Below are 21,195 nucleotides of genomic sequence, written 5' to 3'. Positions count from 1 at the left end.
TCAGCAATTATTTCTTCAAATACACTTTCCATTCCTTTTCCTCTCTCTTCTTCTTCTGTTACCCCTATAATGCGGATATTGTTCCATTTGGATTGGTCACACAGGTCTCTTAATATTCTTTCATTCCTGGAGATCCTTTTATTTCTCTCTGCGTCAGCTTCTCTGTCTTCCTGTTCTCTGATTTTTATTCCAATAATGGCCTCTTGCACCTCATCCAGTCTGCTCTTAAGTCCTTCTGGAGATTGTTTTATTTCTGTGTTCTCCCTCCCAGCTTTATCCATTAGCTCTTGCATATTTCTCTGAAGATCCATCAGCATGGTTATGACCTTTATTTTGAATTGTTTTTTCGGAAGATTGGTTGTCTATCTCCCCAGGCTCCTTCTCGGAGGTTGTCTGTGTGATTCTGGTCTGGATCAAATTCTTCTGCCTTTTCATGGCAATAGAGGTAGTCATGTGCATGTGGCATGTGTGTCAGCTGGGAGAACAAAGTCCCTTCCCGCTTGCTCCTCGCCTTCCTCTCCTGTTTGAATGGCGACCCTTCGCGGCTTGTGCTGGGCAGCTGAGTGCCAACGGGGTCTCTGAGTCTGGCCCGGGCGGCTGCAGAGGAGGCTCCAGGCAGTTGCTGTGCATGCGGCCGCTCTCAGTCTGCTTCCCTACTATGGCGGCTCTGCACCGGAGGGGGAATGGTTGGGTGGCTGTTTATCGCCGTGAGGGGCCTCAGAGGGTTAGGGCGCCTGGAGTTTCCCGGGATTCCCAGCCGCTGAGCTGTGCGTCCTGGGACGCTTCCGTCCAGCTGTGAGGTCCCCTGTCCCTTTAAGACTTTGAAAAAGCACTTGCTTTTCTTTTGTCCCAATGGTGCCAGCTGTGGGGAGCCGCTCGCAGATTTTACTATTCTGTTTCCCTAATATCCAGCTCCCCACGCACTGTGTGTCTGTGCTCCCGGTGTGGATGCTAGGGCTGGGTGTTTAGCAGTCCTGGGCTCCCCCTCCATCCCCCGCTCGGACTCCCACTGAGCCGCGGCTTGTATCTAACCCCCTTCGTGAGGTGCTGAGTTCTTGCAGATGTGGATGTAGCCTGGCTTTTGTGCTGTATCTTCTGGTCTCTCTTTTAGTAATAGTTGTATTTGTTGTATTTTCAGAAATGTATTTGGTTTTGGGAGGAGATTTCCTCTGCCCTACTCATGGTACCATCTTGGCTCCTCCCCACCATCCTGTTTTGACAGCTGTGGCTTTGTAGTAGCATAGCTTTGGAAGCAGGCGTCATGATACCTCCAGCGTAGTCCTTCCTCAAGATTGCTTTGGCTATTTTGGGTCTTTTCTGGTTCCATACGTATTTTAGTGTTCTAGTTTTGTAGGAAATGCCATTAGTATTTTGATAGGGATTGCAGTGAGTCTATGGGTTGCTTTGGGTTGTGTGGACATTTTAACTAATAATTCTCTTAATGCACAAGCGCAGAATATTTTTCTATTAATTGGTGTTTTCTTCAATTTCTTTCATCAGTGTTTTATGTAGTCTTCAGAGTACAGGGCTTTCACCATGTGTTTAAATTTATTCTGAGTTATTTTATGTATACGATGCTTAGTTGTGGTTGTAATTTGCATTTTCTTTGATAATAATATTCATGTGTTCATGTACTTATTGGACATTCATGTATTTTGTGTTGTAAAGTATGTATTCAAATAATTTTGTCATTTAAAAAATTTTGGTTATTTGTTATTGAGATGTAAATTCTTTATATATCCTGGATGTAAGTCCTTTGTCAAATACAACATAAATGTTTTCTCTCATTCTGTGGTTTGCCTTTTTCTTAATGGCTTCTTTCAAAGAGGAGAAGTTTTAAATTTTTATGAAATCCAGTTTGTCAGTTTTGTATATTCTAATTCATTCTTTTTCTCTCCAATTCAAGAAATGTTTGTCTACTGTAAGATTATGAAAATTTTCTCTTATTGTTCTTCTGAAACTTTAGTTTTCACTTTTAGTTTTTACCATTATGAGTTAAAATTTATATATACAAAACAAGGTTAAAGGGTCATTTTCCCCACTGTGGATGGTTCTTTGAGCATTATTTGTTAAAGAAGGTATCCTTTCTCTCTTGAGTTACCTTGGCCCTTTTCCCAGGAACCAGTTGAATATATACATGTGGACCTACTTCTGGACTCACCGTTCACTTCCATCTATCTGTGTAGTATGTCACAGATCATGTCAGTACTATTACTGCTTATTCACTTAAAATGGGCAGTAAATCTCAGGCGTGTAAGTTTCCCAGCTGTGTTCTTTATTTTCAAAATAGTTTTTGGCTTTTTTAGGTTCTTTTGTATTTCCATACCTGTATTTTAGATTGAGGTTGTAAGTGTATGCAAAAAAGCCTACTGGGATTGCTGTAAATCTGTGAATTAGTTTGGACAGAATTGCCATCTTCTCAATACTGAGTCTTCTGGTCTTTGAACATGGCGCCTCTTTCCATGTATTTAGGGCTTCTTTAATTTGCCAATTTCTTACAGTATTTAGTGTACCAGCATTACACATATTTAATAAATTTATCCCTAAGTACTTTCCTGTTTTAGAATGCTGGTTTAAATAGTGAGACAGGGACTCTGGGTATAGTCACAGTAGGGTGAGGGCCTCCGGAAAAAGCAAGGCAGGATATTTAAAGTCAAAGCAATGTAACTACATTCAGGGAAACCCCGTACCAAAACTCTGAGTTAAACATTAAGCTCTTGAGTCATTCTTCAGTGAGATCAGTTAATATTCCCCAGATATCATGCAACTAATAGAGAGAGAGAAAAAAAATATTCCCCAGATAAAGAAGAATAGCACATGTTCTTATTATGCTAGTCATTTATAATCATGTGTAAGATTCACTTTAGCATGCTAAAAGACCCAGGCTTATGTGCTGTCTTTCCTCCTTCTGACTTGATGAGGTGATTAGCAATGTGGGCAATTAATAATGGCAAGCCCTGCCATAAACAACATAGTAAAAGGCAGGAAGGATTCCATCTTAAAAATAAAACTGCATTTTAAAAACCCAGAGAGTTAAGAAGTAAGATTCTTAACCTACTTTTTAGCAAACAGACAATAGCTCAGCCCACTTTGGGGGCTGGGCAGGCGGTCTTTTGTGTGATATGCTCCCATACCAAAATGCTGGTATCTCGGAACAATCAGAGCAGTAAGTTTCTTGTGTTAAGTTAATTTTAAATATTCAAGGACCACTTAACAAGTCTACACCCATAAGCTGTTTTTCACATTCCCAACTGCCTATAAAACCCCTGAACAATGCACAACGGGCTCTCTTGTCCCCTCCTGGTGTGAGCCAGGAGCTCTGTCCTCTCACTTCATCTCTAAATAAAAGCCTCTCCCTGGCTCTCCTACCTCCAGTGTTTGCTAAGTTCATTCTTTGACTCTGTAAGCTAGAACCCTGGCATCAACAGTACTTTAAAAAGGTTTCATTTCCCGTAATTTGTTGTTAGTATATAGAAATGCAGTTGGCTTCTACATCTTGACCTCATAACTGAAGACCTTGCCAAATAAACTCACCGAGTAGCCTTTCTGTGGGTTCCTTAGGGTTCTGTGCACATGCACAAGTTGTCTGTGGATGAAGACTAGCTTCTCCTTCTCCAGGTCACACTGCTCTTGTTTCTCTGTATGACCTCCTCACTGACCAGGCCCTCCTAGCAAGGCTGGCCTTCCGTTTGTGTGTTTCTGTTGGGGTCCAGAGGAGTCTCTTTTCCTTAATTGCTCCTGGAATGTTTTAGCCTCAGGGGAACTATTTGATGGCTAGTAGGGGGGAAAGATGGACTTCATCACTTGATAGCATATAAGACACCAAAAGTGCAGAGGGGTTATTAATTGCAAATGTTTCACTTAAGTTGTGAAACAAGGGAAGAAAAAAGCTGAGTTTAGTCATTGGGCATAAATGCTTGAAAAATCTGATAGCCTTGACAGCCAGCTGGGGCTAGAGGCTGCAGCTGGTGTCCCTTTGGCCCTGCATTGTAATGGAGTCTCTCCCACAGCCGGGGTGGCTCCTAGCAGCTGGGGTCCCCAAGCCCTGCTCTGGTCCACTGTGCTACCTCTGTGCTGGTCTCTTTATATATGTGTTTTAGCTCTTTTTGTGCTGGTAGAAGGTTAATGTACTAAGTATTCTCCTTCCACTTTGGGACATCCTTATTTAGACAACCTGCTGTTTTTCTGCATGTGTGCCTTTATTTACTCTGATGTTACATCAGAAACCTCTGGATCTGGGAATTGTGTTTGCTGAATGAATGCTTAACAGAAATGCTTAACCAGATGGTCAGTATTTAACAGTAGTTAAAAGTGAATATAGTCTTGGATTATGTAGGTGTCTCCATTCAGCTACTTGAGAGCAAACTACAGTTTTACAGTGGTTTATTCTATGATAACTTTTCATAATTGTTTGACTCAGTTTTTCTTTTTATAACATTTTATACCGTCCCTCTATATTTTCCTGAAATAAAATTAATAGATTTTATGAGCTAGGTATCCTTGGATTTCATCAAAATATAATGTCTTCATGGTAATATAAAGGTAAAATTACAGGAAAATAATATGTAACAACCATTTCAGTACTTAAGTGCTTAATATCCCCTACGTTAGAAGAAGAAGACCCCCATACATGTGCACAGTGTCCTTTGGGAGCAGAGTTGTCCCTGGGTGGACCCCTGCTCTGTCTAGCACACTATTTCTCCATTCTCCAGCTGCATGTTGTGGATGGTGAGTGTCTCTATTCCCATAAGACAATAAAAATGAATTACTGGAAGGATGGAATACAAAATGCAGGCCATTATCTCTTATTTGTAGACTCAGCAAGTGGAGAACTGCTCTGTCAGATTGTTACAGAAGGTCCCTACCCAGCTGAGGCTGGCTGGCGGACGGGCGGGCTCTGGGCCCCGCTGTGGGCAGCAACCCCCCCCCCCCCAAACAAAGCATCCATGGCTGCCACCATCAGGTTTGCCCTTGTCTCCTTATTTTCAGGACCAAGTTCCTAGGCTTAGGATTTGCTCTCGATCTTTCCCACCTTTCAGTGGACAGTCAGGGCTCTGCACATGCCATGGCACTAGGGGTGTGGTGTGCTGGCCCTTGCCGTCCATCCATTCTGAGGAATGCCTATGCAGTCATCTTGGATAGGGACGGTTATTCGCCATCAGAATCTGGCAGCGTCTTTCCTGAGGTCTTGGGAGCTTGCCATGCTACAGTTTGGACCTAAATTTGGGTTGACTTTGGACCTTGTTTATGACTCCTGCTAATATCTGAAGTGCAAACTGCTCCTCTCTCAGAGGCTCTTCCTTTACTATTTTGCCATACTACTGCGAAATACGAAGTTACAGCTGGGTGTAAGTTCCCCTGTGGCTGGCAGGAGGGATGACTGAGAAAGGGGAGGTTTTCTTAGTGTTTGATTGACATGTATTTGCAGTACAGTAAAGTGCCTCCTTTGTATCAGGCACATCAGGTGGCTACAGGCACAATTGAGATACGCAACAGTGCTACCACTTTGGAAAACGCTCACAGGTCCCTTTGCAGTCATCCTCTGCACTCCCATCCCAAACCACTGGTCCACGCTCTGTCCCATATGTAACCCCTATCAGTGCCACGAACATGAGATCATGTAGTTTGTAGCCTTTTGAGTCTGGCTTCTCTCACTACCACAGCTTATCTGAAGTTCATTCCTGGTGTTGTGCGTGACTGCTGAGTAGCATTCCATCCTATGGTTGTACCACAGCTTGTTACCCTTTCACTAGTTGGAAAACAGAAACAGTGGTTTAAAAAATGTTTAAATCTGTAGAACTTTTTATCTAAATCCCAAGATGTTACAGGGAATGTTGACACATTTCGGAATCTTCTCGTCCGGGAGGGACCTCTCTCCACTAAGCCTTAGCAGAGAGGCACAGGCTCTGCCTTTAGGGGAGGGTATTCTCGGTCAGACCCCAAAGCCAGGGGCATCTTGTGAGTGAGGCAACACCTGTGTTCTAAGTGTGTGGCACAAACTGGGAGTCTGAGACCTTCCCATTCCCTACTATGGAGAAAGAGGAAGGCAGAGACAAAAAGCACTGGAGGCGAACAGCTTCACTTGGAGGGGGGTGAATGTGCAGCGGTGCTTCCAAGCAGGGTCTACGTAATGATTGCATGTGCGCTGTGGGCATGCTTATTGGTGACTGAATAGGAAAATAGGCAAGTGTAAAGGTCTTCTGGCAGTTGACAACCTCCATTTTAGACCAGAACTGGGAGTTTCAAAAGCAATTGCTACGTTATCAACACAGCCAGCTGGAGTTCTGCAGTCAGAGTGCTGGTCAGACGTGGCTTTGTGGTGGGCCCCGCCTTTCAGCCAGGCGGGTTAGTCTTCTGCCTGAAGTCCTCTGTTTTCTTCAGTTTTCCACATGCCCTTTCTCAAGGCTCAGAATAGGCAGCTAGGAGTGTATATTGCACAGCCATTGCTCCCAAATGGCGATATCTACCTGTCTGCTTTAGAGCCAGCACTAAACATGATCATCTCCAGTATTTTGAAAATAAGCTCAGTGCCATCCCAGAAATGTTGTCCGTGCATCTGTTGCTCCTTCCAGAAGACGCAGTCTGTCCAGCACGAAGTCACTCAGTCCCCAGATGTCTGGAGAGGAGGAGGACTCCGATCTGGCACCCAAACTTGGGATGTGCACTCGAGAGATAGTGCGAAGAGGCGCCCTCATTCTCTTCTGTGATTATGTCGTAAGTTTGAAAATGCGAGACAGTGGGTGGGAGGACTAGGAAACTCCAGGGTAAGTGGTGCATCCCAGACCATCCTAGCCAGACTGGCTCCCCACTATCCTGCTCCTCCATCAAAATGAAAAAACCGAAATTAATGTTTAATTGTGCTCTGACATACAGTTAGATGCCAGATTGGCCATGCAGTCATGAAGTCTCCAAGTTTGTCTGTGAATGGTGTCATCCAGCCATCCTTGTTCAGCACACACCAAGGGGCTGCTCTGTGCGGTTCATGGGCAGGGCATTTTGTTGTGTTATGGGAATCCACAGAGTAATACCAGTAATTGAGGACAAGCTCACTGTGTTAGCTGGGGTGGTTCGGATTAAACATTGCCAGTTAATCTATGCAAAGGGCATCAGACATCCATTGCTGCATTTTAAAATAGATTCCTATTTAAAAAATAACTTCTGTGGGGTTTTTTACCATAAAACTAGCATCACATGTTCAATGTAGAAAAGCTACAAAAACCAAATGAGTAAACCAAAGAAAATAAAATCTCCCTTCATCATATTACTCAAAGAGAAGCTGTTACTGCCTCTCAGTCGCAGATGTCATGTAGCCTAAGGCTTAGCAGTTAGCAAGGCCTCCGGGGTGGGGCCTGCTTCTCTACCCGGACTAGCTGCTAATCAGGGTTTTCTGTTGTGGTAGCAGTTTATTAATGTTCATTTTTGCTTTATACCCTTGATGTTGATATAGTTTTTCTATCTTGTTCCACTTTTCAGAAACAATTTAATAAAATGATATAATGCTGTTTTCACATTTCACAGAAATGTAAGAAAAATATTAATTTTATAAGTTAATACTGTCAAATTATCCCACATGGAAAATATTAATCATTAACCAGATGTCAGTGAATTGAACTAGTCTTATGATTTCTACCGAGCTTATGAATTAAGATGAAAAGGCAACATATGTATTTAAAAATGGATATTTCTTATTTCATTATAATCCTTCAGTGCAGTTTCTTCCCTTAAGATCCTTTTGATTTGTGGGATCCATTCATATTGACAGTTACCGGGAATCCTTCTGTCCTCTGCCTTGTCAAGGAACAGGAGAGCTCCCGCAGGATCCAGGCTGCGGCCTGGAAAGGGCAGGCCTGGGGCTGGAGCTCTTGTGCACCATGGCTCGAGCCAGTGGCCTGTGAGGGCAGTGCCACGTGGTTCACACTGCTCCTGCTGCCTTTGGGTCACGCTGGGCCCTTGGCAGGTGCCCCTTGATGCCTCACCACCTGGGCCTGCTCCTTCCCACCTCTGGCCTTTGGCTGGTGTCCCTTGGAGTTGCATGGCTGGGTCACATTTTCCTGGTGGGACCTGGGGAGGTAATGGGCTTTGTAAAGTGAGTTTCTACCTAGTCGATTATTAATGGTCAAACACTAGATGTTTTCAGTGAGGATTATGATTTGGAATTTGCTTTCTGCTTCCTACTCCGTCTGGCCTTTTTTACAGCATCAGTGTCTTTTCTGTCCTTGTCTATTGAAAATGAGCCTCCTATTGTCTTTCTCTTCAGTGTCAGAACCTGCACGACTCAGAGCACTTAACATGGCTCATTGTGAACCACATTCAAGATCTCATCAGTCTGTCCCATGAGCCTCCCGTGCAGGATTTTATTAGTGCCGTTCATCGGAATTCTGCTGCCAGTGGCCTTTTCATCCAGGCAATTCAGTCCCGTTGTGAAAATCTTTCAGCTGTAAGTCTGCCGAGTGCCAACTTTTGCCAGTTTTCTGTGCCTTAAAAACAGAGTATAGGGGTTTTAAGTTGCTGATTTCCAGTTGGAAAGTGCTCTTACCCCTTTTCTTCTTTCCAACGTCAGCCCACCACTCTGAAGAAAACTCTTCAGTGCTTGGAAGGGATCCATCTCAGCCAGTCGGGCGCTGTGTTAACGCTGTATGTGGACAAGCTCTTGTGTACTCCACTCCGTGTGCTGGCTCGCATGGTTGACACCCTTGCTTGTCGCCGAGTAGAAATGCTTTTGGCTGCAAATTTACAGGTATTGAAAAAAACACTGCTGTTGGTTTTTATTGGAAACTTACTGGGGCAAGCAGAGCACCTGGCTTTTTCGTCCATGGGCATATTCTTCATATGGCCCCCAGGAGAGATATTCATAAGCCAGTCCTTCCTTGGTGTGTCTGATGCAGGGGCCCGTGTGCTTTTCTTCCAACCCACCTTTGCCATGCTAAGCCATGTGTATCGCTTCACCCCATCTAAGTGCTGGACTCGTTACATGTTGCAAGCCCACTGATGTGCTCTTGTCTCCCTCAGAGCAGCACGGCCCAGCTGCCGGTTGAGGAAGTGCACAGAATCCAGGAGTACCTGCAGAGCAGCGGGTTAGCTCAGAGGTAATGCTGGGACCAGGCGCCCCACCTCCCCACCCACCCCCTGCCTTTGCATAGAAAGACCTCAGTTTGTAGGGGAAGAGCCTGCAGGCTGAGCGATTGCTCGCTTTACAAAAAAGCCTTAATAGAAAGCCTTCTGAATTAAAAACAGCTGGACTCTCACTTCACACACCTGGCACATGCCTGTCGCCCCAGCGGCGATGCATCTGCGCCACTGCCCTGAGAGGTAGTGGGTGTTCTTTTGCCTTGTTCCCGTCAGCCTTAGCTCAGCAAAGTCAAAGTGCATAAGTCAACTACTAAATAAGAGTTGGAAAATCTGAAGGCATTACCCAGTTCTTGGCATGCAAAAATGTGTCTGTATCTTGTTAAAAATTATCTCAATTTATAGCTCTTTATCACCTAATTTGTTTGCAAAGTCTTTTAGAAGCCTTTGTCAGAAATCATGACATCTACTATAGGAAAATATTCCATGAGCGCAGAGTAAACTAAGAAGCATTTACCTCTCTCCCTCTCCACATGTTGTCACTGAGAGAGAATGTAATTGTTATGCTGTGATTTCAGTCCCAAGAGGGGCCTGCTGGTATCTTTACCTGTACAAGGCATAATATGGTGGGCAGCACTTGGTTTTGGGGGACCCTCAGAATGCTGAGCTGTGTTATGCTCATAGCTGTCAGCCACACAGCAGGTGGTTCAAGGCCAACGTGTTACTATTCTTTGACCCGATACTTAACATTCAGCGCAGATGAGGAAGATTATAAATATTTTGTGCCAGATGAGGTGATTCTTTTATGAAATGAACATGAATTGGTAGACATTTTTTCTTGTTGGGAGATGAAAACAATTTTGTGCACTTGGATTTTAGAATAGATCATCTATTTTGAGTTTATAAAGAATGTTTTATTAGCTTTTATGCCAGGGATTGCCTATTTCAGTGTCTGAGTATAAATGAAATTTCTGAATAGTTATAGGGCATAAACAGTTAGAATAAAATAAACTAGACCCTGAATTTGCATCATGACTTGAGTGTTGGTGAGAAAGAGCTCTGAAGAGGAACTTTCAAACATGTTTCATCTCACTTTAAGAAGCCAGTTAACTTCTTCCCTGGGAAACTGCTCTGATCCCCCCGTGTGGTTGGATTCCAGGCACCAGAGGCTCTACTCCCTGCTGGACAGGCTTCGTCTCACCACTGCACCAGGGTCACGTGGCCCCTCTCCTCCGGTCACGTCCCACCCACTGGATGGGGATGGGCCCTTGGCACTAGAGACAGTGAGTCCAGACAAAGTAAGTGTCCATCACGTCTGCGTGTGACACCCAGGCCCATTGTGTGCCTCTGTTGCCCTGTGGCAGAGCTCCATTGTGTAGTGGGTTGACTCAGGCAGCAGAGGGGGCTGCAGAGGGCTCTCAGTCTGCCCTATTCCTTGCTGGTGATGGCAGGGTCACATCGTGCCAGGATGCGCGAGGTCTAGCCCAGGTCATTAGCAGGGGTGTGGGCGAGAAAGGAAATGCTGACTCACTCAGGGGGTCAGGGTAGCTAACGGGGATGGGAGATGGGTGGCTGTGGCCTGTGCTCATGACCACACAGGCCTCCAGCACAGCCACTGGCCTGTCTCCCTGTCTTTATGCCTGGTGACCTCCCGCATATCATCCCACCACCCCAAGGACCCTGGTACTTTATTGTCCCCCTCACCATTCACACATCAGAGCTGGGGCCCATTTGGGGCCCTGGAAGAGCCTTGGCGCTCTACTTCCCTAGAGAGAGTTTAATTTAAATATGAACTTGAATTTCAAAAACTGCATCCCAGGCTCAGATTGGCAGTGTCCAGGCTGCTATTCACAGATCCATTTGTTCAGAGCCTCTGCTACACTGACCTTGGGGAGAGAGCAAAGCAGACACCCCAATAAAAGATGTTAGGTGCTGTGCCAAACGGGTGGGCAGAGTGAGGGCACAGAGAGCAGGTCTGCTGCCCCAGTACCTGAGCTGAGTTTGAAGGCCGGGAGGGGGTCGGGGAGGGGGGCCCAGGCGGTAACAGCAAGTCCAGAGCCACAGCCTGCAGGGCAGTCCTCATGGTCTGCTGAGAAGTCGCATGGTCAGCTAGGCCACAGGTTTACTGAAGCTGCATCATTGTCCAGGGGACTTTGGTCTGTGGCCTCAGGATGTGAGGGGTAGTGGGTCAAGAAATAGCACACCCAGCAGAGTTGAAGGCCCTGCCCGGTTGCATCTCATTATCCACCTTTTTCTTCTTCCCAGGACTGGTACATATGTCTAGTCAAATCCCAGTGCTGGACTAGGTCGGATTCTGCGCTCCTGGAAGGAGCAGAGCTGGTGAATCGGATCCCGCCTGGTGACATGAGTGCATTCATGATGAACGTGGTATGCTGACGCGGCGGGACGCCGGGGAACCCTGCTCTCTCTTGGCATGGGTTCACTTGGCTTCATCATCATGCGACCTACTTGTGATGCGTACCGCTCACCTTTCTGCCTCAGCGGCAGAAACTCCAATCCAGACAGGGCAGGATGAGGGGAGGTTAATCCAGACAGAGGAGAACGAGGGGAGGTTAATCCAGGCAGGACAAGACATTTCAGCCACGTTAATATCCTAAAGGAGGCAGTGGGGTGTGTTCAGCTTGTGCATTTACAGAAAACAGGTTCCCTCAGGTCACAGTCAGTGCCAGTGGCTGCTGCTTGTGGGCTGCTCTCGGGGGGAGGATCGGAATGGTGTCGTGGTGCAGGATTTAACCAACTCGTCATGCTGTGACTGTTGATCTTCAGTAAGTCCCCTTAGGTTTCGAATGGCCCCCAGCCTGACCCTCCCACCCCGCGATGTAGTGCTGGGCTTGCTGGGCAGAGCTGGTCCAGGAGGCCCTTGCAAAGTGACTGTGTCCCTGTCCTCAGCTCTTGGGCCTGTCCGGTGAGGAGTGGAGCCCCCTTTTGGTGTCATCTGGCCAAAGCCTCAGCAGGTCCCCCTCAGATCTCTGGTGTGAGCAGCTGACTAGACCCCAGGTGTTTTAGTGCTACCTTGATAAGTACCAGGTGGGAATGAAGAAACAGCAGGGACCAGGGGTGACAAGGTCGGAGGGAGGTGGAGGCCAAGGGGGCGGGTAACAAATGCATGAAAAGAGGCTTGCGGAACGGGTCACGCAGCAGTGTGTCCCAAGTGGGAATCCTTGGCCAGTTTGGAAATAAGAACTACCTTGTAAAAAACAAACAAACAAACAGTAGAATTTGCCCAAAATCAATTTGTGAAAATAATCTTAAGACCTGTTTAGTGAAAGCTGATTTGCTGAATGACAGATGTGCTAAATGACCAATTTATTGAATTTTCCAAATCCACTAATTAGACTTTTATCAGCTTTAAGGGTTCTGGCTGTGATAAAAAGGCTCACTTTTGTCACTAATGACATGCTTTTCTGAACACTAATGAAGATTGGTAGTTACCTAAAAATTACCCCCCAAATTATTTTTTTTAAGGTATCATTGATATACACTCTTACGAAGGTTTCACAAGAAAAACAATGTGGTTACCACATTCACCCTTATTATCAAGTCCCCCCCGATACCCCATGGCAGTCACTGTCCATCAGTGTAGTAAGATGCCACAGAGTCCCTACTTGTCTTCTCTGTGCTACACTGTCTTCCCCGTGACCCCACACACACCATGTGCACCAATGATGATACCCCTCAATCCCCTTCTCCCTCCCTCCCCACCCGCCTTTCCCCACCCCTCCCCTTTGGTAACTGCTAGTGCCTTCTTGGAGTTTGTGAGTCTGCTACTATTTTGCTCCTTCAGTTCTTTTCTTTGTTCTTATACTCCACAAATGAGGGAAATCATTTGGTATTTGTCTTTCTCTGCCTGGCTTATTTCACTGAGCATAATACCCTCTAGCTCCATCCATGTTGTTGCAAATGGTGGGATTTGTTTCTTTCTTATGGCTGAATAGTATTCCATTGTGTATATGTACCACATCTTCTTTATCCATTCATCTACTGATGGACACTTAGGTTGCTTCCATATCTTGGCTATTGTAAATAGTGCTGTGATAAACATAGGGGTGCATGTGTGTTTTGAATCTGATACGGTTTTTTCTTTTGGTAAATCCCTAGGAGTGGAATTCCCTGGTCAAATGGTATGTCTACTTTTAGTTTTTGGTTGAACCAGCTTATATTCCCACCAGCAGTGTAGGAGGGTTCCCCTTTCTCCTCGTCCTCACCAGCATTTGTTGTTCCTAGTCTTTTTGATGCTGGCCATCCTAACTGGTGTGAGGTGATACCTCATTTTGGTTTTAATTTGCATTTTCCTGATTAATTAGCAATGTGGAGCATCTTTTCATGTACCTGTTGGCCATCTGACTTTCTTCTTTGGAGAATTGTCTTTTCATATTCTCCGCCCATTATTTAATAGGGTTATTTGCCTTTTGGGTGTTGAGGGGTGTGAGTTCTTTATATATTTTGGATGTTAACCCCTTGTCGGATCTGTCATTTACAGATATATTCTCCCATACTGTAGGATGCCTTTTTGTTCTGTTGATGGTGTTCTTTGCTGTACAGAAGCTTTTGAGCTTGATGTAGTCCCATTTGTTCATTTTTTATTTTGTTTCCCTTGCCCAAGGAGATGTGTTCAGGAAAAAGTTGCTCACGTTTATATTCAAGAGATTTTTGCTTATGTTTTTTTTCTGAGAGTTTTAATGTTTCATGACTTACATTCATATCTTTGATCGATTTCGTGGCTTTGTAGTAGAGCTTGAAGTCAGGGAGCATTATCCCCCCTGCTTTATTCTTCCTTCTCAGGATTGCTTTGGCTATTCGGGGTCTTTTGTGGTTCCATATAAATTTTAGAACTATTTGGTCTAGTTCATTGAAGAATGTTGTTGGTATTTTGATAAGGATTGCATTGAATCTGTAGATTGCTTTAGGCAGGATGACCATTTTGGCAATATTAATTCTTCCTATCCATGAGCACGGGATGTGTTTCCATTTATTGATATCTCCTTTAATTTCTCTTAATTTTGTATTTTTATGAAGCAAAATTTCATCATATTAAACTTTTGATTTCAAAGAAATCTGAAAGCATGAAAAATAGAAGCATTTCTTTAAAATTGAAGTGCCCATAAGAGATTAGAAGTGTGCATTACTGAGCGGGCCATCCACGCAGGAGTAGAGCTCCCTACGGCCTTTCAGAGCCTCTTTGGCCCACTTCTCTGCATCCACTCGGTTTGGTATTATCCTTCCTTCTGTTGTGTGTTTCTTGCCTCGTGGCAAGCTTGTAACTGTTATTGTTGACCCTTTAATGCCCTGATTCAGAACTTCAACTTAAGCCTGTTAGCCCCGTGCTTGGGCCTGGGCATGCGTGACATCTCTGGAGGCCAGAAGAGTCCTCTTTTTGAAGCTGCTCGTGTGGCAACTCTGGACCGTGTGACCAGCATGGTTCAGCAGCTCCCTGCCACCCACCATGTTTTCCAGCCATTCCTGCCTGCAGAGCCCACTGCCTATTGGAGCAAGTTGAACGAACTGTTTGGTAATTAAAATAAAAATGTCTCTTACTTCTTAAAAATGCTGTAGAGCCAGTACCATGTTGCTGGGGTAATGAATTGGAAGCATGCACAGAGGTGGTGGAGAGATGTGCTGGGCTTCCCAGACCTGCCTCTTGCCTGGTGTGTGTGCCTCTTTGCTGCTCCTCGGCCAGGCCAGCTCCGTGCACTGGGGTAGGCCTCAAGGCGAGCCACAGGAGTTGGGTGTGTGCTGCTGTCCTTCTGAGGACCTGTCAGTTTCAGAGCACTCCTGCTGCCTTGCAAAGGCCCCACGCCTCTGCTGGAGTCATGTTCACGTCAACATCTTCTCTTTCAGGAGATGCTGTGTGGTATCGTTCCCTGACCACTCTGGCCCGGGCCCTGGCCCAGTACCTGCTGGTGGTCTCCAAACTCCCTGGCCACTTGCACCTTCCTCCTGAGAAGGAGAGGGACTCGGTGAAATTTGTGGTCATGACCCTTGAGGTAAGAGGCAGCTCGGGAACTATCTGTCACTGTGCAGAGGGAAGGTTGACTGGCCCTATCACTTGAGGGAGAGGGCGCAGTTTTTATCTGGGACCTGGAGGCATGCAGTCTGTACCTCCTTCCCAGAACACTGCAGCCAGCCTGTCTTCCTGGTGCTTCCACAGCCTGGATCACATCTGGGCTCCTGCCGCAGCCCCCCACCCCCACCCCGCCCCTTGTCCAAGGTGCAGGGTCAGTGGGGCGGGTGTCAGTCAGAGAGAAGCGAGGAGAATTGGAGAGACGAGTACACAACTTTTGGGGATCTCTCAAGTACAGTGTGAGGAGTCATCATGTGCTTATATGTGAGTCTGTTTCCTCAATTCTAAGATGCTTTTGATTTTAGGACAGACCACCATCCATTAGAAATTTTTTCCAGGGTGAAAAAAAGCACTACAAATGTAGTATGGATCCTAATTTTAGGTACTTAAAAAAGAAATAATCTTGGAGATTTATTCTGTTTTAAATTGGGTAATAAACCTAGACATTCCAGCCATGGGGAATTGAACACTTAAATGTTACCCCCAGGTATGTGCATTTCGTGGGTGCATTGCCTTGTAACTATGGAAAACAGAATCTGGCCTTCATCTTGAGCCAGAGAATCAGAGCTGCATTTCTTAGCCTCTCTCAGCCTCGGTGAGGATGGGCTGACCCAGCACTCACTCTGCCTGCCATGTCACAGCAGAGCTGTGGGAGGGCATTGGTGCGGCCATTCATGAAAAGGCGAGCAAATGCTTGGAGCCAGGCCAAGTCAGACAGTGGTGAGCCCTGTCCTTTAGTCTTCAGTGTGGTGGGAAGTCTGTGAGCATGGCTGGAGTACAGTCATGGCTGCCAGCTCTGTCCAGTGCCTGCCATGTGCAGGAGGTTTACAGGTCACCACAATCCTGGGAGATGGACTCTGTTAAACCAGTCACACACAAGGGAAGTGGGGCTTAGGCTTGGCGACCTCCCTGGTTCACTCGCCTCACTCGCCAGGGAGTAGCCGGTCAGCATTCGAACCCAAGTCTGGCTGCTCCAGACCAACACTCTCAAATTCAGCCTCTGCTGATAGAGGCAAGGCTGTTCTGGGCAGCCACAAGGGCAGCCAGCTCAGGGTGGGCATTCTGAAGGAGGGGACACCCCACGCACTCTGGGGAGCAGGTGGTCAGGCTGGAGTCTTTGGGACCTGCCGAGCCTCAAGAGCTGGCAGTGGTCTGCTCCCCCAGCACTCGAGGGGCAGAAGGAGGGTGCGGCTCTGCCTTCTGTAACTCAGCCCTTCCCCTGCAGGCCTTGTCCTGGCATTTGGCCCACGAGCAGACCCCACTGAGTCTGGATCTGCAGGCCGGCCTGGACTGCTGCTGCCTGGCTCTGCAGCTGCCCTGCCTCCGGAGCGTGCTCTCCTCCCCGGAGATGATGACCCGCGCCTGCTCCCTCATTCACTGCATCCGGTTCATCCTAGAAGCCAGTGAGTCCATGACCTCTGTCCTTTGTCACATGAAACAGTAATAGGCTCTGCAAATCTAGTCACAAGACTTTTTTTTACAACCTGTTTGCCAGGTACTGAGTTAGGAAGTGGGCATGAGGAGGGAGATAAAATATGGCCTGTAATCTCCAGGAACTTGGGTCTAGAATTTAATTTGGCTTTGCTTTGGTAGTCGTTTTGTCTTTATGTTGGAGTTCAGCTTTCATAAAAGCACTTTTAATTTTATGCCCCCATGATCTTTAGTCCTAGCTGACTGTTTCATGCTTTATGTCCTGCCTGGTCCTGAGATCAGTACAGTTACCTTCAAAGGATCACTTGTTTCTGTCACAGTAAAAGTGCTCATGTCTATAATGCACTGCAATGCTAATACATTGAACAGAAAAGTGACATTCCTTTCAAGGAACAGTGTCTTTAACAAGGGTCATTGGCCAAAATTTTAAAAAATTGGGCATTATACTTTGCACATTAGAGGGTGCTTTGAGGTTTCATAATTTAAATTGTTTTTATCTGTACATTTATAGTCGACTTGAAAACGAGATCTTGGGAGTAATTTTCAAAGCCAGACTTTTTGGGGGTTGCCCTGATGCTTCTAGCAGTAATCATCACGGCCCATCTGAGGAAAACCTTCAGGCAAACGGCACAGTGAGGGACTCAGATGTCTGTCTGTGGAAGTCCGGGTCCCTGAGCAGTGCAGACTCACCCTAGATTGATGTCTGGGTCCAGTATTGTCTCAAAGTGATTCTCAGCAATCCAGGCCTCATTTGAAAGGCATGTGCCTTTGAAATATTATGAGACTGCAGTGTGGAAGTCTGAGTAAAAAGGAATGCTAAAGGTTCTATTACAATTTCAGTTGTGGTACAGCCTGGGGACCAGCTTCTTGGCCCAGGAAGAAAGATGGACACCCCAAAGGCTGCCGGAGGGGAAGAAGTGGATTCAGACACACAAAGTATGTCTCAAGACCCATGTGTTCTTGCCTAGTTTCTTTGGGGGCTTGAAATTCCCTCACAAAATAGACTTAGAAAGTGGTAAATGTGGATGCTTGAAAGCTTCTGTTAGGTGGTGGTGTTCTGTGCTGCACTCTGAGGGTGACGGGATTTGTGTGCCCTGTCTCTGCCTGCCTACTCTGCCCCCTTCGTGCACTCTGGTGGGTCCCCCTGTCCCCGTCCTTCTCCCCTGGGGCCCCCTTGCCTCCCTCCCAGCACTCCCCCGAGCTCTGCGGCACTCACAGCCCTGTGTCTCCATCCCAGACTGAGTGCTTTTGGCGGGAAAGATCTTCCTCTCCTGCGTCTCACTGTTGTAAGGGGTCAGCAAATGTTTGCTGAGTACGGAGGGAACAAATACCGAGGAACTTAGCAGTGGGACTACCCACGTGGGTATTAGGTAATCTGCCTACCTCAGCCGCCTATGTTGGTGGATATTTAAATGAAAAATCTGCTCTTTGTACAGAAGAAAAAATCTCTTCCCATTCACTTAAATCTATTTGAGATTCACACTGCACAGTAGTTTTTCATGTACTTTTTCCTGGTCCAGATATTTTACTCTGAAAATGGGGCAAGGCAGGTTGGGAGGAAAGCTTCCTGGCCAGGTCTCCCTGTTACCACCAAGACCCCCAGATCCTGGGGCCACCCAGAGGGCCTGGCTGGAATGCCAGCTGCAGCCCATCCCATGAAGATGGGGGAGCAGATGACCCACCTGGGGGCCCATGGCTGCCTTTTGTACGGAACACGCTTACTTGGAGTGCTAGAGTCTTAAATGTGCTCCGCTGGCTTAAGCAACACACCTTTTGGGAGCAAGTACGTGAGCGCTTTGCGTGTTCTGCCAGCTTTCGTGTGGTCCCAGGCGATCATGCAGTTTTCCTACCATTAGTATTAAGCATATAGCAGTTCTTCCTCTAGTTACCTGCTCAGAGTGTTGTGAGTGCCTGACTGTGCAGAACCGTGCTTCATTCCACAGCCCAGCTCTTCTTCAGGTGTTTGAGGCGTCATGGTTCTGTCAGCCCTGAGTTTGAGATTTCAAAATTCCCTGTTGATAAACTAAGGGGTGTGCAGACACTCCCCTGGTCAGCCACTGTCCTGTCCGTGGCTCAGGCAAGCTACTGTCCTGGGCTACTGCAGTGAGGGCGCGACGAGTACTGGCCCCAGACGGTTGGTGTAGGATTAAGGACATCAGTCCACATAAAGCTCCCCAAACAAGTGCCAAGCATGTTTTAAGTGTTCAGCAAATTCTACCATAATTTTGGTTATAATTTGAATTTCCATTCATCTGAAAGTAGTTGGGGCATCCTAAGGGGTGGCGTCAGAGCAGGCAGGCTGCTGGCCGGGGCATGTTTAGTTTGGTGAATGTAGTTTAGTTTGTGCTCGTTCTCTATGGCCCTAGTTAGGCCGCTCACTTCATCCTCAGCAGAGAAGATGCTTGGTTTCTATCCTTCAGTAGGATGGTGCTGGCACTGGACAGGCTGGTGAGTGTTCCTGAAGTCAGCCCTGTCCCTCTCAGCTCGGGGCTTTTGATTCCTTAGGGCCCCTGAGAACCCCTTCTCCATATCAGGATGTTGCCTAGACTGTTGAGCTCAGGTACCGTGGGTGAAGTTCACCCACACTACTAACCGTCTGTCAACTCAACAAAGAATTTTTGGCAAATAGTCTGTGCCAGACTCAGAGTGAGTGGAAAGCAGCCCACCTTCGAGGAGCTCTGGCTTTTCCCCTGGGGGTGAGAGGTTTTCCTCACATTCTGCCCCAGGAGTTCTAGGGTGGGACTCAGTGTCCCCTCAGAAGCCCTCATCTTGGGGACACTGTGAGCCACGGGTCACAGCATGGCTGTCTGCACGCCAGCTTAGGGTTGAGCACAGGGTCCAGGAGCAGCAGCAGAGAGAGCCAAAGCCCAGGGCAGGGGCAGTACTCACCACGCGGGCTGGGCCTGGGACCCTGCTCACAACGATTGCTGCGTTCCCCGTGGTGGGGAGGGGCTGGTGTTTTGATGCCTGTGAAGACATGAAAGCGGGGGGCCTTCAGTGACCAGCTAGAAGTCCAGAAGCCTCCGTGGTGGGGCTGGAGCGGCTGGTTGTGAGGTCACGTGCTCTGCTGGGAGGGTGGAAGATAAAGAGGGGAGATGGCGGGCTCCGAGTGCATTCTGACCAAACAGCGCTTTCCTGCGGTGTGTTCAGACCCTCAGTACGTTGCTGCAGCCTGCGGGATGGTGGCAGAGATGGTGGAGTCCCTGCCATCTGCGCTGGCCTTGGGCCACAGAAGGAACAGCAGCACGCCAGCCTTCCTGACGCCTGTGCTCAGGAACATTGTCATCAGCCTGGCCCGCCTGCCCCTCGCCAACAGCTATACCCGGGTCCCCCCGCTGGTGAGTCCGGTTGCCTCTGCTGAAGACCCAGCAAGCGGAACACAGTCAAGGCCCTGGGCTGGGGGTTCCCGGGGGTGAAACCACATCTTCGTGCTCAGAGGCTCCCCTGCAGTAGCGAGCGTTCCATGGAGTGTGGTTGTGATTCCTGGCGGGCTTCCTTGAGCACACCGTGCAGCAGTGACGCTGCGGCATTTCATCCAGAAATGAGACTTCAGCTCCCACTAGAGAGACTGAGTGTTGGATATGATTCCGAAGTAATTAGGGTATCTCATTTGATGGTAGACCGGAAATTGTTCCCCAAGTGTTTGCCTTTAAAAGTGGCTGCTTCGGAGATTACCGTGTGCTCTGGGCAGCCGCTTTTGCAGTATCTCTTTTCAAATCATCTGGAGAGTCAGTGCCAAGTAGGCCTCGTTGATCAGTGCCAAGAGCACCTCGTTTCAGCTAACAGGAGGTGCTCGTGTGAGCTGGCAGGCCTGGTGGGCGAGCTGGACTCTCGCCGGGAGTTGGCATAGCTCCCCTTTGCAGCCTGCTGCTCGGGAAAGGGCTTGGGCAGGTGCAGGGCAGGGCTTGGGGCTGGCCTCAGGAGGCAGAGTTGGCCATGCCCAGAGGGAGGGTGCCTGTCTGTGCCTGCCGGAGGTACAGCTTCTGCCTGTGTGAGAGGCTTGCACCCAGGAGATGGTGTTCCTCAGGACCTGAGGGATGGGAAGGGTTTTGCTGTGGGAGGTGAAGGTATTCCACATGGAAGGCTTACTCCAGAGAAGGCCCAGCTGTGTGGTGTAGAGCCGGGAGTTGTGGTGCTGCTAACACCCGGCACCTGCCGGAAGGGCAGGAGCTGCCTCACTGTGCAGGCTCTACACACATGACTCGCCGTAGGTCTTGGGGTGACTGCGCCTTTGTCGGGGCTGGGTCAGGGCAGGAAGTCCAGTCATGGTGTCTGGGATGGACTTATGAATACCCACCGGAGCACATGCCATCGATTAGTGTCCTTGCCTGGAGTTCTTAACCTGCTGGGACAGCGCTGGGTCCATATCAGGTCAGCCTTCCGTTCATGGAGTTACACACAGACAGCAGCACCCTGTCTGTGCCACAGTGCCGGTTAATACTTCTGAGTGATGACTTCATTTGGGTGCTTTGCCTAAGGTACCAGCTCTGTGTGTGGGTGAGGGTGCTGGCGCTGGCCGCTGCCCCCTGCCCTCCTCTGAGGTTGAAGGCTGCCAACACGAACCTCCAAGAGCCTGCCTTGGGGCTTCACCAGTGTGGGGGTGGGGCAGGGCCAGG

General features: G+C 47.7%; 1 protein-coding gene and 1 long non-coding RNA gene across 5 annotated transcripts in view; both read left to right on the top strand.

Annotated features, from left to right (window-relative positions):
• HTT (huntingtin) overlaps window positions 1–21,195 on the top strand; it is a 240,355-nt gene that overhangs the window by 205,074 nt on the left and 14,086 nt on the right. For all 4 annotated transcript variants that reach the window (XR_005031975.2, XM_036921270.2, XM_036921269.2 and 1 more), the window contains exons 42-52: window positions 6,573–6,714; window positions 8,258–8,437; window positions 8,561–8,737; window positions 9,010–9,086; window positions 10,226–10,364; window positions 11,332–11,454; window positions 14,383–14,596; window positions 14,926–15,071; window positions 16,374–16,551; window positions 17,420–17,515; window positions 19,730–19,917. Coding sequence is in view for 3 of the 4 variants with exons in the window: in XM_036921270.2 (XP_036777165.2) it covers window positions 6,573–6,714; window positions 8,258–8,437; window positions 8,561–8,737; window positions 9,010–9,086; window positions 10,226–10,364; window positions 11,332–11,454; window positions 14,383–14,596; window positions 14,926–15,071; window positions 16,374–16,551; window positions 17,420–17,515; window positions 19,730–19,917 (1,660 nt within the window). In the remaining variant the exon portion in view is untranslated. The remainder of the gene's footprint in view (window positions 1–6,572; window positions 6,715–8,257; window positions 8,438–8,560; window positions 8,738–9,009; window positions 9,087–10,225; window positions 10,365–11,331; window positions 11,455–14,382; window positions 14,597–14,925; window positions 15,072–16,373; window positions 16,552–17,419; window positions 17,516–19,729; window positions 19,918–21,195) is intronic.
• On the top strand, window positions 11,462–12,289 carry LOC130683760 (uncharacterized). Its single transcript, XR_008997652.1, has 2 exons — window positions 11,462–11,608; window positions 11,639–12,289. It is a non-coding gene; the product is annotated as an uncharacterized LOC130683760 (long non-coding RNA).

This window comes from Manis pentadactyla, chromosome 5 (assembly GCF_030020395.1).
Source record: "Manis pentadactyla isolate mManPen7 chromosome 5, mManPen7.hap1, whole genome shotgun sequence".
Lineage (NCBI taxonomy): Eukaryota > Metazoa > Chordata > Mammalia > Pholidota > Manidae > Manis > Manis pentadactyla.
This window is presented reverse-complemented; position numbering and strand designations above follow the sequence as displayed.